The 18,426-nt window shown below is 41.6% G+C and overlaps 1 protein-coding gene across 1 annotated transcript in view; it reads right to left on the bottom strand.

Annotated features, from left to right (window-relative positions):
* Positions 1 to 8,852: 8,852 nt before the first annotated feature.
* sfmbt2 (Scm like with four mbt domains 2) overlaps positions 8,853 to 18,426 on the bottom strand; it is a 228,546-nt gene continuing 218,972 nt past the window's right edge. Inside the window, exon 21 of the mRNA XM_086010750.1 lies at positions 8,853 to 15,460. Within this exon, the coding sequence (XP_085866876.1) occupies positions 15,320 to 15,460 (141 nt within the window). The 3' untranslated portion in view covers positions 8,853 to 15,319. The remainder of the gene's footprint in view (positions 15,461 to 18,426) is intronic.

The raw sequence follows: 18,426 nt of genomic DNA, 5'->3' as shown, positions 1-18,426 counted from the left end.
CAAGAAGGATGCACAATTTTCCTTGTGCTTGTTTAACATCTTATCAATGAGTCTCCCTATGTGCATATCTGTTAATTACTGGAACTGGGTAACTGGTGGGTGCACATGAGCAAGAGGAGGCACCTTATCTGACAGCTTCCCCCTCTTTGCTGCCTAATAAAGGGCCTTTCCACTGGTGACCTGGCTGTGTTTTTGGGATGGCGGGCGAGGGGGTGTTAGGAGCTGTGATTGATCTGGTGACTTCATTAATGTACATCACCTCATTCACTGAGCCACAAAGTAAGACTGGAGGAGGTTTCTTATATTCATTCATGGGATGTGGATGTCGCTGGCAAGGCCAACATTTATTGCCCATCCCTAGTTGCCCTTGAGAAGGTGGTGGTGAGCTGCCTTCTTGAACCGCTGCAGTCCGTGTGGTGAAGGTGCTCCCACAGTGCTGTTAGGTAGGGAGTTCCAGGATTTTGACCCAGCGACGATGAAGGAATGGCCGATATACTTCTAAGTCAGGATGGTGTGTGACTTGGAGGGGAACTTGGAGGTGGTGGTGTTCCCATGCGCCTGCTGCCCTTGTCCTTCTAGGTGGAAGAGGTTGCGGGTTTGGGAGGTGCTGCTGAAGAAGCCTTGGCGAGTTGCTGCAGTCCATCTTGTAGATGGTACACACTGCAGCCACGGTGCGCCAGTGGTGGAGGGAGTGAATGTTTAAGGTGGTGGATGGGGTGCCGATCAAGCAGGTTGCTTTGTCCTGGATGGTGTCGAGCTTCCTGAGTGTTGTTGGAGCTGCACTCATCCAGGCAAGTGGAGAGTATTTCATCACACTTCTGACTTGTGCCTTGTAGATGGTGGAAAGGCTTTGGGGAGTCAGGAGCTGAGACACTCGCCGCAGAATACCCAGCCTCTGACCTGCTCTTGTTGCCACAGTATTTATGTGACTGGTCCAGTTAAGTTTTTGGTCAATGGTGACCCCCAGGATATTGTTGGTGGGAGATTTGGCGATGGTAATGCTGTTGAATGTCAAGGGGCGGTGGTTAGATGCTCACTTGTTGGAGATAGTCATTGCCTGGCACTTGTATGGCACGAGTTGGCAAAGACATGGTGGGGCAAGGCTGTGGATGCTTTTTAATATGAGGCTTACTAATTGTGTACTTGTGCTCCCTATGTAGAGGCTGGTGTGGAGCATAAACACCAGTATAGACCAGTTGGGCCGAACGGCGTGTTTCTGTGCTGTAAGTTGCCAGACAGTTCAATAATGCTCGTTTCTCACTAGTGCAGTTTGTCCTAGTCTCAAGAATTGGCTCCTGTTTCAGTGGGTGTAAATTGGCCAGCTAGCACCACATACGCCCAGAGTAAACACTGAGCCTTATATCATCGATACAGTCCATACACTGGGAAACTGCGGCATTTCACTCAAAGCAAATTACATCAGTCATGAGTTGAACTTAAACTCAAATATCTACTTCTGTCTCATGGGATCAGTCAAAGGAGAAAAGGGTCAGGTCAATGAAATCTCACAAAGTGAATAAGCTAAATTAAAGTTGATTGCTAATGGAGCTATGAATATAATCTGTGAAGAGTTGTTGCGGGGTGATTCCAGGATTTAGGTCTGTAAGTTACAGAGTGACACTCAGACAACTGAACCTGTTTTCATTACAGAAAAGACTGAGAGGAGACAGTGAAGCACGGAAGTTTACTTCACAGAAGGAGGCTATTCGGCCCAGTGTGCCCTGTGTCGGCTCTTTGTTAGAGCAATTGAACAAACTAATCCCACTTCCCCGCGCTCTCCCCATAGCCATGTGCCCAGTATGACACAAAACTTGGAAGTATAGTGAACAGTGAGGAGGACAGTGCTAGACTTCAAGACGACTTAGGCAGGCTGGTGAATGGGCGGACACGTGGCAGATGAAATTTAACGCAGAAAAGTGCGAAGTGATACATTTTGGTAGAAAGAATGAGGAGAGGCAATATAAACTAAAGGGTACAATCCTAAAGGGGGTGCATAGAAACATAGAAGATAGGAGCAGGAGTAGGCCATTCGGCCCTTCGAGCCTGCTCCGCCATTCAATGAGATCATGGCCGATCATCCAAATTCAGTACCCTGTCCCTGCCTTCTCCCCATATCCCTTGATCCCTTTAGCCTTAAGAAATATATCCAACTCTTTTTTGAATATATTTAATGAACTGGCCTCCACCGCCCTCTGTGGCAGAGAATTCCACAGGTTCACCACTCTCTGGGTGAAGAAATTCCTCCTCATTTCAGTCCTAAATGGCTTACCCCTTATCCTTAGACTATGACCCCTGGTTCTGGACTCCCCGGCCATCATAAACATCCTTCCTGCATCTAGTCTGTCCAGGCCTGACAGAATTTTATAAGTTTCGATGAGATCCCCTCTCAATCTTCTAAACTCCAGTGAGTATAAGCCCAATCGACACAATCTCTCCTCATACGTCATTCCTGCCATCCCAGGTATCAGCCTGGTGAATCTTCGCTGCACTCCTTCCATGGCAAGAACGTCCTTCCTCAGGTAAGGCGACCAAAACTGCACACAGTACTCAAGGTGCGGTCTCACCAAGGCCCTGTACAACTGTAGCAAGACATCCTTGTTCCTGTACTCGAACCCTCTTGCTACGAAGGCCAACATACCATTTGCCTTCTTAACCGCCTGCTGCACCTGCATGCTTACCTTCAGCGACTGGTGCACAATAACACCCAGGTCTCTTTGCACTTCCCCTTCTCCCAATCTATTGCCATTCAAATAATAATCTGCCTTCCTGTTTTTGCCACCAAAGTGGATAACCTCACATTTATCCACATTATAGTGCATTTGCCATGTTTCTACCCAATCACCCAATCTGTCCAAATCGTACTGGAGTTTCACGACATCCTCCTCACAACTTACCCTCCCACCCAGCTTTGTTGAACAGAGAGACCTAGGGGTATATGTGCACAAATCGTTGAAGGGGGCAGGGCAGGTTGAGAGAGCAGTTAATAAAGCTTACGGGATCCTGGGCTTCATAAATAGAGGTACAGAGTACAAAAGCATGGAAATTATTATGAACCTTTATAAAACACTGGTTCGGCCTCAACTGGAGTATTGTGTCCAATTCTGGGCACCACACTTTAGGAAGGATGTGAAGACCTTAGAGAGGGTGCAGAAAAGATTTACCGGAATGATTCCAGGGATGAGGGACTTCAGTTACATGGATAGACTGGAGAAGCTGGGGTTGTTCTCCTTAGAGCAGAGAAGGTTGAGAGGAGATTTGGTAGACGTGTTCAAAATCATGAGGGGTCTGGACAGAGTAGACAGAGAGAAACTGTTCCCATTGGAAAATGGGTCGAGGGCCAGAGGACTCAGATTTAAGGTGATTGTCAAAAGAACCAAAGGCGACGGAAGAAAAAACTTTTTTACGCAGCAAGTGGTTAGGATCTGGAATGCACTGCCTGAAAGGGTGGTGGAGGCAGACTCAATTGTGGCTTTCAAAAGGCAATTGGATCAAGTACCTGAAAGAAAAACATTTGCAGGGCTACAGGGAAAGGGCGGGGGAGTGGGACTAGCTGAAGTGCTCTTGCAGTGAGGCAGCACGGGCTCGACGGGCCGAATGGCCTCCTTCTGTGCTGTAACCATTCTATGATTCTATTCCTTAAAAGGTGCAGTGGTCTTTGTCTGAAACGTTACCCGTGGCAAAGAACGCTATGCTTCAACAACCCTCTAAGTGAAGAAATTTCTGCTGACCTCTCTCCTCATCATCTTAGTGAATGAGTTAAGTTGGTACTAAGAGGTATGTGCAATGATTGGCACTCCATCTACCACCTTAAACATTCACTCCCTCCACCACCGGCGCACCGTGGCGGCAGTGTGTACCATCTACAAGATGAACTGCAGCAACTCACCAAGGCTTCTTCGGCAGCACCTCCCAAACCCACGACCTCTTCCACCTAGAAGGACAAGGGCAGCAGGCGCTTGGGAACACCACCACCTCCAAGTTCCCCTCCAAGTCACACACCATCCTGACTTGGAAATATATCACCGATCCTTCATTGTCGCTGGGTCAAAACCCTGGAACTCCCTCCCTAACAGCACTGTGGGAGCACCTTCAGCACACGGACTGCAGCGGTTCAAGAAGGTGGCTCACCACCACCTTCTCAAGGGCAATTAGGGATGAACAATAAATGACGACCTTGCCAGCGACGCCCACATCCCATAAACGAATTAAAAAAAAATGTTTTAAATGTAGAATCAGGTGGGTTATATAACTAGGGATTGTGAGTGCAGATTAAAAGGAATGCAAGTATAAAATTAACAAGTCTTAAAACTTAATGCTAGGAACTGTTTTTCTGTTGGAGTTGTGGAATTGACTCACAGTCAAACTGGTTAATGCTGCGTTGATTAGCACCTTTTTAAAAAGAGCTGCATGAAACACTGGTTAGAAATGGAGTGATAAGGATAAGTACAGACCGAGATAATCTAACACTGTGACGTGCATAGAACTAATTCTGTGGATTTAATTCTCTGATACAGAATCCAAATACTGTCCTACAATTTACATGTTCATATAATGTGCCTCCTTTGGACAATATATTTGAGTAGTAACAGCAAGATGTATTTGATTTTAAAAGAAAATCAATCTGGGGTACTCATGGGCAGCCCGCCTCCCCCGTTATCTGTGGCCCTCCCATTCACAGCCAGCAGCTCTGGCAGGCTGTGAGAGCCAACCTATGACAAAGAGATTGAGATTGTGACCCTTGACAAATCAGTGAGTGATGTTGCCAAAAATAAAATTATTATAGCATTCTAATTCAATTAATTTTTACAAATGCACACCTACAACTGCATTCAAATAAATAAGTGTAAAGTGATTAAAAGTAAAATCATGCTAATCAACAACCTGTATTTATATAGCGCCTTTAATGTAGTAAAATGTCCCAAGGTGCTTCACAGCAGCGATTATCAAACAAAATTTGACACCGAGCCACATAAGGAGACATTAGGGCAGATGACCAAAAACTTGATCAAAGAGGTAGGTTTTAAGGAGCGTCTTAAAGGAGGAAAGAGAGGTAGAGAGGCGGAGAGGATTAGGGAGGGAATTCCAGAGCTTACGACCCAGGCAGCTGAAGGCACGGCCACCAATGGTGGAGCAATTATAATAGTGGATGCTCAAGAGGCCAGAATTGGAGGAGTGCAGATATGTCAGAGGGTTGTAAAGCTGGAGGAGGTTACAGAGACGGGAGGTGGGGTGGGTGGCGAACCCATGGAGGGATTTGAAACCAAGGATGAGAATTTTTAAATTGAGCCGTTGATTAACCGGGAGCCAATGTAGGTCAGCGAGCACAGAGGTAGAAACATAGAAGGTAGGAGCAGGAATAGGCCATTCGGCCCCTCGAGTCTGCTCTGCCATTCAATGGGTGATGGGTGAACAGGATTTGGTGCGAGTTAGGATACGGGCAGCAGAGTTCAAAATCAAAATCAAATCAAATCAACTTTTATTGTCATTGTTAGTGCACAAGTGCAGTACAACGAAATGTAGGCTTGCGGCTCCCGAGAATGTACATTTAGATTAAGACATTTAAACATTCAACATACATTTGGCTTGTAATACATTAACATAAACATAACCATAATAAAGTGCATTGGCAGATGTGCAGGCTTTAGAGTTTATTTGTGGAGTTCAGTAGGATGACAGCCCTGGGAAAGAAGCTGTTCCTAAATCTGGTCGTACGGGTGCGAATGCATCTGTAGCGTCTTCCAGATGGTAGGAGGGCGAACAGACTGTGACTGTGGCTGGGGTGGGTAGGGTCTTTGATGATGGGTTTTGGATGAGCTTAAGTTTATGTTTGTGTCTGATGTTCTCTAATATTTTCTCAGTGATATCTGTGGAGAGGGCAGGAGATTGAACACTGAGGATATTCTTAGTGCACTGGCCCAACGCTAATCAATGATGGATCTAGGGAAGGGGAAAGGGGAGGAAGAGAGAAAATGTCTCATAATTAGTGCTGATAATTATCCTTTGGGGGCAGGCTGTATTTCATGATAGGTGCATGACTAAGTTTCACAGCTAGAATAGAATGAACCCACAAAGCTGGCATAATTATACAATCCAGATGTCAACAGATCAGTGCATATGTATCACATGAAATATATTAACTGGTCATTAACTGCTTGTGGGCAATCTGGAGATGACAGATTTCCGCTTAAATGGGCATGAAGTCGGCAGAGTGGCTGCACTGCCTGCCAAAAGCTGATATCGAGAGGACTAAACCATTTGTGGGTTTGGACCCCCTTTAAATGCCACCGGCGAGCTGCGGGCACTAAATGGGCGAGCTGCTGCAGCTCGCTGGTCGGGGTGGGAAATCATCCGGCTCCCAAACCGTCGGCCAGAAGATGGGGCCGGGGGAGAGGGGCAGGTGATCACGGGGTGGTGGGGTTGTCACGTGGGCCAGCAGTAGGCCAAAGTTCAACACCTAGTACAAATGGGCGGAGCATGTGTGGGGGGCACACCCCACACATTTGTGCCTGAAAATTGCGATTGGTGTGCTGATAGGACCCGACTTGCCTATTTAAACAGCCATCTGCCTGTTGCAGGTAGGTGTGAGGCTCACCCAGTTACAGGCCCGTGTGAAAAGGACATCAATGGAGGGGGCAGAGTTGCTCCTCACCCCCCCACCACCATTTTCAATTGCTGGCTACTTGTTTAGGTGAGAAGCAGGCAGCTAGCTATCTCTGTGGGTGAGCAGCTGGCTCTAATAGTCATTGCATTGTTAGGTCTTGATTGATTAGGTATTTGTAGAAAAGTTAACTTTAAAAAAATCTATTTCATCATCTCTAAAACATTCAATTACCAAGAAAACAAGGGCAAGTATAAAAATCAGGTTAAGGATAATTAAAGTCAGTGTTAGGATTAGTGAAAAAGATAGTGAACTATTGCAACGGTGATGGCACGGCGTTTCTTTTAAAGTCATGTCAGGAGTCAAGGAGCAATCAAGGACCACATTGGTCCTTTCAAGGAGTTGTCCACATAACAATGGCACGGTAAAGTAGCATAGTGGTTATGTTACTGGACTGGTAATCCAGGGGCCTGGACTAATAATCCGGAGACGCAAGTTCATAATCCCACTACAGCAGCTGGGGAATTTAAATTCAATTAAATAAATCTGAAATAAAAAGCTAGTATCAGTAATGATGACCATGAAACTACCGGATTGTTGTAAAAACCCATCTGGTTCACGCCTGTCCTTTAGGGAAGGAAATCTGCTGCCCTTACCCGGTCTGGCCTATATGTGACTCCAGACCCACAGCACTGTGGTTGATTCTTAACTGCCCCTCTGAAATGTATCTCAGTTGTATCAAAGGGAAATTAGGGATGGGCAATGAATGAATTAAAAAAAAATTACATCTCAAAAACCAATCCAGTGGCTGTGAAAGGTATTGGGACATCTTGAGGATGTGAAAGCTGTGATATAAATGCAGGTTTTCATTCGTTCTTTAACTCAGGTTACGAATGAAAATAAAGGTATGGCTGATGAGCTAAATATATATTTTGCATAATCACTTCTGAAGACAAGGTCATGGTCCCAGTAATAGAAGATAGGTTTGTCGTTAAAATTGCTTCATAAAAACATGAGAACTAGGAGCAAGAATAGGCCATTTGGCCCTTCGAGTCTGCTCCGCCATTCAATAAGATCATGGCTGATCTTCTACCTCATCTCCACTTTCCTGAACTATCTCCATATCCCTCGATTCCCTTAATATTCAAGTATCTATCGATCTCTGTCTTGAATATACTCAACGAGTGAACCTCCACAGCCCCCTCTGGTAGATAATTCCAAAGATTCACCACCCTTAGTGAAGAAATTTCTCATCTCAGTCCTAAATGGCCGACCCCTTATTCTGAAACTGTGACCCCTGGTTCTAGACTGTCCAGCCAGGGGAAACATCCTCCCAGCATCTACCCTGTCAAGCCCTATAAGAATAGTCAAGCCCTGTAGGAATTGTGTTTCAATGAGATTGCCTCTCATTCTTCTAGAGAATATAGGCCTAGTCTACTCAATCTGTCCTCATAGGACAATCTCCCCATCCCAGAAACCAGTCTGGTGAACCTTTGTTGCACTCCCTCCATGGCAAGTATATCCTTCCTTAGGTAAGACCAAAACTGTACACAATAGTCCAGATGTGGTCTCACCAGGGCCCTATATAATTGCAGCAATGTCTTTACTCTTAAACTCAAATCCTCTTGTAATAAAGGCCAACATACCATTTGCTTTCCTAATTGCTTGCTGTACCTGCAGGTTAACGTTCAGTGATTCATGTACAAGGACACCCAGGTCCCTCTCAACACCAACATTTCCCAATCTCTCACCATTTAAAAAATGCTCTGCTTTTCCATTTCATTAGAAGCAACCACAGAAAATTATTTCCAAATGATTAAGATTGTGCTGCAGGACCAAATGCCATTGGCCCCAGACTGCTCAGGGAAGTGGCTCATCCATTCACCACTGACTGATATGCTGAATAGCTCATTGATGTCCATAGATTGAAGAGGAACTCGTGTGATCCTGTTATTTAAGTACTCAAAGAAATTGGACTCTAAATTATAGGCCTGCGCGCTTGACTTTGGCAGGAAAGAATTATAAATGATGCGATATATTGCCTGATTCAATTCCTGGTCTGTCCATTTATAGTTTAGGGTGTAGTCCTCAATTAAACTCGCAGTCTTAACTCATTATCAGGTATCAATCATAATCCATATAATTTTTCAAAATATTTACCATTAAGAGTGCATACTTTCATCTGAGTTTTAAAGTTATGGGAGATGCTAATTTTAGTGATAGTCTGTAGAAAAAATGAAAACTTAACAAGAGATCTCATTTTTATTTTATTCAATAATTTTTATTAAGACATCTTGCAACGTAAAAAGGGTGATGTTAAAAAGAAACAAAATATAACTCTGAATAAAGGTTTTATTTATTTACATGAAAACGTATATACAGAATACGCTCTTCAAACTTGTTGGGCCAGTAACCTCATTGTTTACTGTTTTCCGTTTGCGCAATCAGGAAACACACAAGAGAAACAGCAGTTCGAGCAGGAATAATTCAAATTAGTTTGCAAGCTAAAGCAATTTACTCAGCATGCACAGAATAACTGCTCTGAGCACAGTACCAAGTCCAAGGAAGCAATGTATTCAAATTCAGTACACATTAGCCTAGATTTTCTACTCTGGCTTATTCCAATGTCGATGTTACTAATCCCAGCATGGAATAACACTGGTCAGAAAATTTAGGCTTCTGTCTCATAAGCAACAACAGAAGTGTATTTCCATCCTGCAATGAACGTTTACAAGTATTATGAGGTTTTCACTCATTATTCCCCCCGCCCCACAAGATTTCTTGATTTCAGTTACAAAATATTTCTTAAATTACAACACTTGAAGGAGAAACATAAATAAGAAGTTTGCTCAAATCAAACACCCCTTCCCACTGTTGCACAGTATCACTTTCAGTCGCATTCTCAGAATGACAGCAACTCAGACGACCCAACAGGTTTGTTCAAACTGAAACCATTTTTTGTCATCAAGGACATTGCACGACCTACAGAAACATCTGCTTACGAGCCACCGGTACATTCTGGTGGATTTCTGAGGTATGAAAAAGTGCAGAGGTTGCATACTGATCACATAGCTTGTATTCTACCTGGAATAGTGTAGCAGAAAGCCATCAGCAACAATGCATTTCAATAAACTGCACACATGCATTGAAGGGGGGAGGGAGGCGGGGGGCGGCGAAGGTGCTCTGTACATACCAGAAGAAACTAAACTGGATGCTAATTTGAAGACCCCGGGACTGGCACACAGTACTAAATGATTAGATAAAATTAATTTATTTGATCCAAGTTTAAAAGTGGCAAGACAATTTAAACATTTCGTATTTATATTAAAACTGTTCCCTTTTACAAGTGCTGTATGTTTAATTTTATATACCTCAATTGCCTTGGGCATCGTTAATATTCAGTGACAAACATTCATAGCTAACCTGACATGGTATAACCACACTCAATTGGCATTGTTTCAAGAAACCTATCACTTCATCAGAACGGCGCACAAACAGCGTTTAAAAAGTGCAATGCACGGTTTGAGTTATGTCCTTTCGTTCACTTTAATAATGGCAGCACATTTCTTGCTTTTTCAATACACTGATAATTTTTTCACTTTTGTAATCATCATAGCGCAATAAATAACCAGTTGTTTGTGCTTACTTGGGAATAGTTGGAATATTTTGTGCCCCTGCTACTGACGGTCTGTTTGGCTAGAAAGAGATCGGAGCTACTACTAACTGTTACTGACAAATAATCTTAAATTCCAACCAGCTGAACAGACACGTTACTAATAAAAGATGGCTTAGAAAATGGAAATGAGCCCATTCATAAAATAGAAAGTGGGCCCAAAGAGCAACTGCAGCAATTCTTTGGTGTTTTTTTTTAAGTTAGCATCCACCGTACTGATCTACAATGGATCAGTATTGAAACTTAACGTAACATTTTCTATATCACAATCCTTTTGAAACATTTTTACTGAAATGATAATCTTCGACTAAATGCAGCATCACCAAAATAGGTCACTGTATTTTTCCTTGGTTGTACAAACATTAGATTCCGGCAACTGAACTGTTGTATTTTAATAAGCTAAACACAGCTTCAGAAAACATATGCACAATACCCGACAAAGGCTGCAACATGTAGATAGCATAGATTTAATTCTTCAAAATATATACAAAATGTATAAAGGCGGAGTAGGCTAACAAAGCAGGATATTGTCCTTCAGAAATTAAGCAGCAATAGCGAGATTTATTACATTTCCATTAAGTATAACATGCAAGTAAACCATTACAATGCACAGCTCCACATATCACCTCAGTGTTATCTGCACATTATTCTACTGATCTGGGGGGGGGGGGGTGGTGGAGAAAAAAACCACTTCGATATAAGTATTGTTTAAAAAATAAAACAATAACACCATATACACATTAAAATGGAATGTGCAATTTGCTTACCACATATACAAACTGTAAGTCCATACAGAAGATAAAACATAAAGCAATAACTGCTCTGCAGTAATTTGTACATCAAAACCCTTAATGTTACCAAGGGGGTAAAATTCAATGTCGGCAGGGCACAAAGTGGGCAGGACTGGACTGGACTGGACTGCCATTATACCCATTATCCCCACCCCCCCTGACCAATTACTCTTTCCATTTAAGTCAATGGAAAACTGCTTGATCCACTTCCGCCCATTTGGCGTCCTCACTGGAGTTGAATTTCACCAAAATTTCCCAAATGTTTACAATGGATTTACTTTTCCTGAATATTTCTTGCATAGTGGCGTTGACTTTAACCTCATGAAAATCCAGGTACTTCATTTACTGACATTATTTAATATACTTATTTATCGAGGGTGCCTGCCTATTTCGGATATAAAAACACCGCGGCAGAATGATGTTGCTGAACTGAATGGCAATGGAGGAAAGTCATACATTACACAGTACTATTAGTTTTGTAATGGAAGGAAATAATCTGAGTTTTAATCTTGCTCCAATTAATACTTAGTAAAACTGAGTATTGTTAGTATGCGGTGCTTTAAAAAAAAATACAGGTAAAGAGATTTTGCCAGGTTTTCAACCACGTTTGTGTTTTCAAGATAGTGATTGGGCCCATTTCTCAAAATTCCCCAGAAATGCAACATCAGATCCACAGACCAATCTCACCAATGTCAATGTAACACAGGCGCAAGGTTTGCTGAGGCACTTCTGTAGGCAAATAGCAGCCCCTAGAGATGTGGTTCCAGCATTCGTCAACAAAGAACCTTGGAGCTATGAAATGGTATGTGCTCTTAATGTATTTAATGGATTCCTGGTTTAAGAGTAACATGGTACATTATACAGTGAAGCACACTTCTATATTACTCTTGACATTCATGTCCTAGATTCTGACTCCTTTATAATATATATTAGCCCCCTTCCGTACAACTCTGTGCCTAGCCAATATATTTTCGATGTGAATTCTTCAGAAAGAAAATGCTAATTTTAAAATCACATCTCCTGAATATTAAATAGGCTATTTGGCAGGTAGAGAGATCATTATTAAAGTCTGTTTCAATGTTAAAGGCTGAATATTTTAACAGAGGCCTTTTCCTCATTTTTGCCTTGTAAATTTTTTTAAAAACTAATCCTAAAAGCATGTTCATAGCCTTCATATCTTTTCAGATATTCTCAGCTTCATAAGTGTACTTTTTGCACATTCAGACAATTGAATTACTGTATGCATCGCCTGCACTCAAGGCCACATCCAAGTCTGAATGGTTTACTGAACACTTGAGTACACCCGTTTTTATTTAGTGTAGGATATTGAAATTTGTTGGAGGTTACAAAAATTAGTTTATTAAAAAATAAATTACCATACTCCATGGCAAATGTGTGATTTTTGTTATGTGGGACAGGATTGCACGTAAAGAATTGATCTCATTTGAAATCATTGCGCTGTATTTTTATTGCAACATGATTCCTTTTAATTAAAAAGCACATTTGTCACTCATACACCACACAAACGATTTTAAATATTAGGAGTGAGGAAAACAAATGATTAAGTTGCTAGTTTCCACCCCCACACACTTTCATTAACTTACTTCAATTTGGATTTCCTGCACTACGACAAATAGGAAATTTAACAACAGATTTTCAACCTCGTGCTTCTGAAGAATTCACACAGAAGATGAGTGTGCAACATGGTTTTACTCTAGAAACAGTGATCTAGTACCAGGAGAGTGCAACAATTTAAAATTTCGATTTGATGCTCTTTTGCTCCCAACTTTGTTGGGCTGCAGGACTTTTTAACCCGTTGATTTGTTTTCACATCGTGGCAAGGCAAGCTGAGCTCGCATTAGATTTCTGCGATTTATGGCAAGTCTGCATGTGGTTTACTGGAACCTGGGGCCACCTCTCTACAGCCTGTCATTTAATACCTTCAGATCAACCTTGTAGATGCTGGCTTTAAAATTAACTAGTAAGCTTACCGAATTGATTCTAGGCAGAAACACCAAACACACTCCTTGAACATATACAAATATTTTGTGCGTGCAACGTGAATGGCACACACCGAGGATTGGATGAGCAGATTATCTGAAATATCTAGTAACTTTGACTGCTATTTATCCATTATGGTATCAAAAGTCTTTGACCAGAAAGAGTTAAGAAGCAAACCTGAGCCCTTCAACAATCTGTCTCCTGATGCTCACAGTACAAGGGTTGCCAAGTGACAGTAACCACCACAGTTATCCTCAACATTAAATGGCCTGTGGTCGAGAAATCTGAAGCCTAGACTATTTTTAATTAAGTCCTTATGGGACTACAAAAGGTGTGGTATACACTATAGCCGTCATTGTTCCAGAAAAGGTTTTTTTTTTGAAAACTAAACTTTTCCGCATGAAAGCGAAAGACGTGGAAAATAAGTGACTAACTTAACATGGGTGCATTATTTGAAGAAAAAGTTCAGTCTCCAAACATTTGATGCATAAAATATATCACAATTTAATTCTAATACTAAATTATGAATTAGTCTACACAGTAAAAATGTTCTAAACATTTACGAAGTCACTGCACTGCAAACAGCAATTCACTGTGTGAAGCAGATATATTTTGACAATGTTATGAGCTAAATAAATGCAAAAAATATATTTTACTTTTAACTGTGCAGATGAAATTATAAAAATCTAAAAAGGATTTCTGTATAGCACTGGCTTCCAAACAGGGGTTCCTAGTCCATAAAAAGATGTCTGTGAGATTATTAGATGTCTCTCGTCTGATCTGTGTTTTATTGACTCACTAGCTGTATGCTAATAAGCTACTGTTTCTGCAACAATAGCATAATGCCTTTCAGAAGGTTGCGCTGCGTCCCCAGGAATGTGCCATTATTAGCGGGGGGGGGGGGGTCTAACAGAAAGGTTTAAGTCATTGCTGTAACGTATCTAGAACCTGCAGTTCTTCCTCGAACATGTTGCAAATATTCAACCAATTGATGCAATTCATCTTAATGTCTACAACATAACAGACCTTGTTTTTTGGGTGCTGAAGCTCAAAGTATCTTGAGAAATTGGTTTCAAAGTATATATAAAACGGTGGCATGTTTTGTTTGAAAACATCTCCATACCCACACACTGCAGTGCAGTAATAGTATATCACTTAAAATGATCAACACTTGAGTTTTAACACTTAGAATGTATGATGACAGATCACATTGTCCTGTGCTCTCTAAAACTTGTTTTTTTCTTTTTACAGTACATGTAAAATCATATACAACTTTATTTTTCCGTTAGAAGATAATTTATATTGTACCAGTGTCAGCAACCTTCTTATTTTGGACACTAATCATTACAAAGCATTACTGCAGAGAAATTTCACACTCAACTCTGGGTTATAACCTGTTCTAGTTCATTACAGATAGTCCTGATCTCATTCAAATTCAGTGAGCTTGAACTGGATTCATTGTTTGGCTGCTACTAACCACAGGTTTAAAGAAATCTGCACGATAAAGGGCAGCAGAACTGCTCCTCATGTTTTCTGGTCCCAATTCTAAACTTGACAGCACAGTGCCACGGGAGTTAAACATTCTCCTTATAACTCAGGTTTGATAGCATTCATAACCAAATTGGCAAAATATAAATCACAACCAAATGGAGATGAACAGGAGTATTGTACAGAAATATTGTTCAACTGGAGAGCAAAGCAGATTGATGGACTGTTGTCAGAAGTACATTCAGTACCTCCAGGATCAGGCCCGTCCTTTCCCTGTTGACTCCAATTTGTGCACATGCCACCATTCTAAATGAGATAGAGAGTTAAAGCTTGAAGACTCAGCAAGTCTCAAAAGCCTGCCAAGTGATGAATCCTCGACAACATGGCTGCTGTTATCACGTTGAAATCCACATTCAAGGGATAGCTTCTCATTTCTATACAAATCTCTGAAGCGGTTCATATTAGATTGTGTCTTCATTATGTGCCCATTGGTGACTGATCTCATTCAAATATGTTGCAGAATCCACCACCTTGTAAAAAGAGGCTCTTTTACAGTTATGTAACTTCTTACTTCATTTTAATCAAATTACTTACGTGGGCAGCAAGTTTTAAAAAAGTGCTCACAAGGTCTACTTCACAGCATTGCTCTAGCTGGCAAGTTATCAGATGAATATCTGTCTGTTGTGTTAAATTGGAACACATTGGTCCAGTGCTCAGTTTAGAGCAATTCTGGACAAAGTAGGTTAGACGGAATCAAGACAAATTAAATCAGTTAGCGTACTGTGCATAGAAAGCAATTTTCACTCTCTCGATGTGATGACATAATTTGATAGCAGGGCCGAGTTTAAGCTCCATACATTCCTGGACTGTTGGCAGCGTTAGGAGCAGTAGTGCCTGGCCATCGATGTCCTGTGGGATAGATGAAAATAAATAAATGTTCCAATAATTCACTGAATTCAGGATATTGAAACAAGAAAACAGCAATATATTTACCAGCAGAACCTTTTGTACGTACTGTAAATACAGGATGAATTTGATTCTCAATTCATTTTATTTACACATGGAAATATTGTCTGACTGCTGTAACTTACTATGGAATACCCTTTGCATCTTGAACAGAACCTTCAAACTGTCTGAAAAATACACTGTACTTACGTTCGGAGTTGTATCTGGGGCAACATGAATACAAGTGCCAAAAAAAGGTGCAATAATACACATTCGATTACATTTACATACGTCAATGTGATCTTGTGGTAGGTAATATTGCCCCCGAATATATGTCACAGCAAAGAACTATATTAACTTACCAGGCTTCATCTGGCAGTAATGCATGTGCGACTGCAGCCAAGGAATTACAAAGTATATTTATTTTGGCTCACTTTTCCATTTTGAAAGTAATTTTACGCTGGTTCTGTGAACACTGCACTGTGATTCATACTTGAAAAGAACATGATGTGCTCCTAAATAAACAAGGAGACCTCTTAAAATCACTTCTTTGCCAGAAAAAGAGATGGGCTGAACCAAGGTTTGATCTCAACAGTTTGATCTAGGTTTCTGTTTACTAGAGTGAAAGCAGAAGGGAAATTACTGATGCATAGCCTTTCTGCCACTAGATTTCACTGACTTACACATTAAGATATTCGAAAAGTGTTTCAGATTAAGAGTTAGTTAAAAATTATCAACTTATAAATAAAAAAAAATGTACCAAAGATTTATATGTGGTAACAGCAATTGTGGTTTTATTAGCACTATTCAGCTTTCTGCCCAATGTTAAAAGAAAACATGTGTGCTGCCATTAACAGGAATAGAAAACCTCACAATGTTGGATTGTTAAGGCCTATTAAAACCTTGTTAATGATCTATCAAGAAAATGGTGCAGTTTCCCTCTGGGAGAGAGGTAAGTAACTGTTTGTAGCTCTGATGCAGATTTACTATAATAACAAAATATTTGGAAGCATCAGCACATCACTGACGGATGTCACAGAATAGGTGTAGGGCTGTGCTGTCCAGCTTACGGTGCAGTGGGAGCAGAGGATGACATCCGGACAGCTGAGATTACACAGAGGATTCAGAAGGAGGATTCACCAGACCAGAATTAGCCACCTGGACTTTACAGAAGAGCAGTGATGAGGAGACGCACGGACACTGCAAATACGGTGGATCACGTGGCAAATAAAGAGCTGCAAGAACACCGCACCATCCTTAGCATCCAGCATTTCACTTGGGTAACTCGAGGCCTGTTTCACCACGCAGACACCTCTCCACTCTGGTCAGTGATAACCAGCAGCAGCAGAGACAACCACAACTTTACCACGTTGCTCGTTTCCTTGAGGCACAGGAAACCAGCGACACTCATCACATCTTCAGGACATCTCAAAGCACTCAACAACAATTACTTGCAGTCACTATTGTTATGTAGGCAAACACAGCAGCCAATTTCTCCACATAGCAAGGACTCACTAACAGCAAATGAGATGAGTGACCGGTTAATCTGTTTTATTTTTGGGCTGTGTTGGTTGAGGAAGGTAGGTTGAGCAGAATATCGGGAAAACTTGCAGCTTTTCTTCAAATAGCTCCAAGAGATTTTTTACGCCTACCTGACCAGACAGGAACATCAATTTTAATGTCTCAGCACATTCAACAATGTAGTCCTCCCACAGTACTGATGTGCTCAAGTCCTGGAGTGGGACTTTGACTTATGACCTTTTGACTCGAAGGATATGTATGTAGCAAAAGGTATTACAGGAGACTTTGGTTTATCCGGAGGTTGTATGTCCGGAAACCTCGATCTACCGGCAGAAATCAGGAGCCGTTTTGTTAGGTTTTTTTTTTCTTCTCGTGGCTTTTTTTCCCCCCAACAGTCAGGCTCTGGAAAGTCTCTCTGAAGCTGTTGCTAAGCTACAGAGACGCTTCCAAGGTACAGGCCGACTGTTTAGAAGCTGTTGCTAAGCAACAGTGTTTGTTGTCAGATATGGAGATGAAAACCTCCGTATGCTTCAACATTAACGCTGATATGTCTGGCAGTTTTGATAGATCGGCAACAGCTCGGTCCCATCGGTGCTGGATATAACAAAGTTTCCTGTATTACATTGGCTTTCAAACAGTATGTGACCATGACCAGAAAATATATGATTTCCAAAAAGTATTCATGATGTTTACATTCTGAAGCAAATACTGCACATCTCTTTGAGGGAGACAGGAGGATAGAGTGGTGCCTGCTTGGAGCTTTGTATAGTGCAACCATGGCTGATAAAAACTCTATTTCTTTCTTACAGGATTTAATACAAAGAACTTGCATTTACAAAGCGCCTTTCACGACCTCAGGACTTCCCAAAGCACTATACAGCCAATGAAGTACTTTTGAAGTGTAGTTACTGTTGTAAAAACAACTTGTATTTATATAGCATCTATAACGCAGTAAAACATCTCAAAGCATTTTACAGGAGTATTATAAAACAAAATTTGACACCGAGCTACACAAGGAGAAATTAGGGCAGATGACCAAAAGGTTGGACAAAGAGGTAAGTTTTAAGGAGTGTCTTAAAGGAGGAAAGAGGTAGAGCGGCGGAGAGGTTTAGGGAGGGAATTCCAGAGCTTAGGGCCTCGACAGCTAAAGGCACGGCCACCAATGGTTGAGCGATTAAAATCTGGGATGCTCAAGAGGCCAGAATTAGAGGAACGCAGATATCTCGGGGTGGGGGGCAGGGTAGGAAACGAGGCAGCCAATTTGCATACAGCAAGCTCCCACAAGCAGCAATGTGATAACGACTCGATAATCTGCTTTTAGTGTTGATGATTTAGGGATAACTGCCCTGCTCTTTGAAGTAGTGCCATGGGATCTTTTACATCCACCTGAGAGAGCAGACGGGGCCTCG

The sequence above is a fragment of the Somniosus microcephalus genome, chromosome 17, assembly GCF_052327205.1.
Source record: "Somniosus microcephalus isolate GS21.2 chromosome 17, FLI_Smic_1.0, whole genome shotgun sequence".
NCBI lineage: Eukaryota > Metazoa > Chordata > Chondrichthyes > Squaliformes > Somniosidae > Somniosus > Somniosus microcephalus.
Note: the sequence above shows the minus strand (reverse complement) of the source record. Positions and strands in the feature narration are given on the sequence as shown.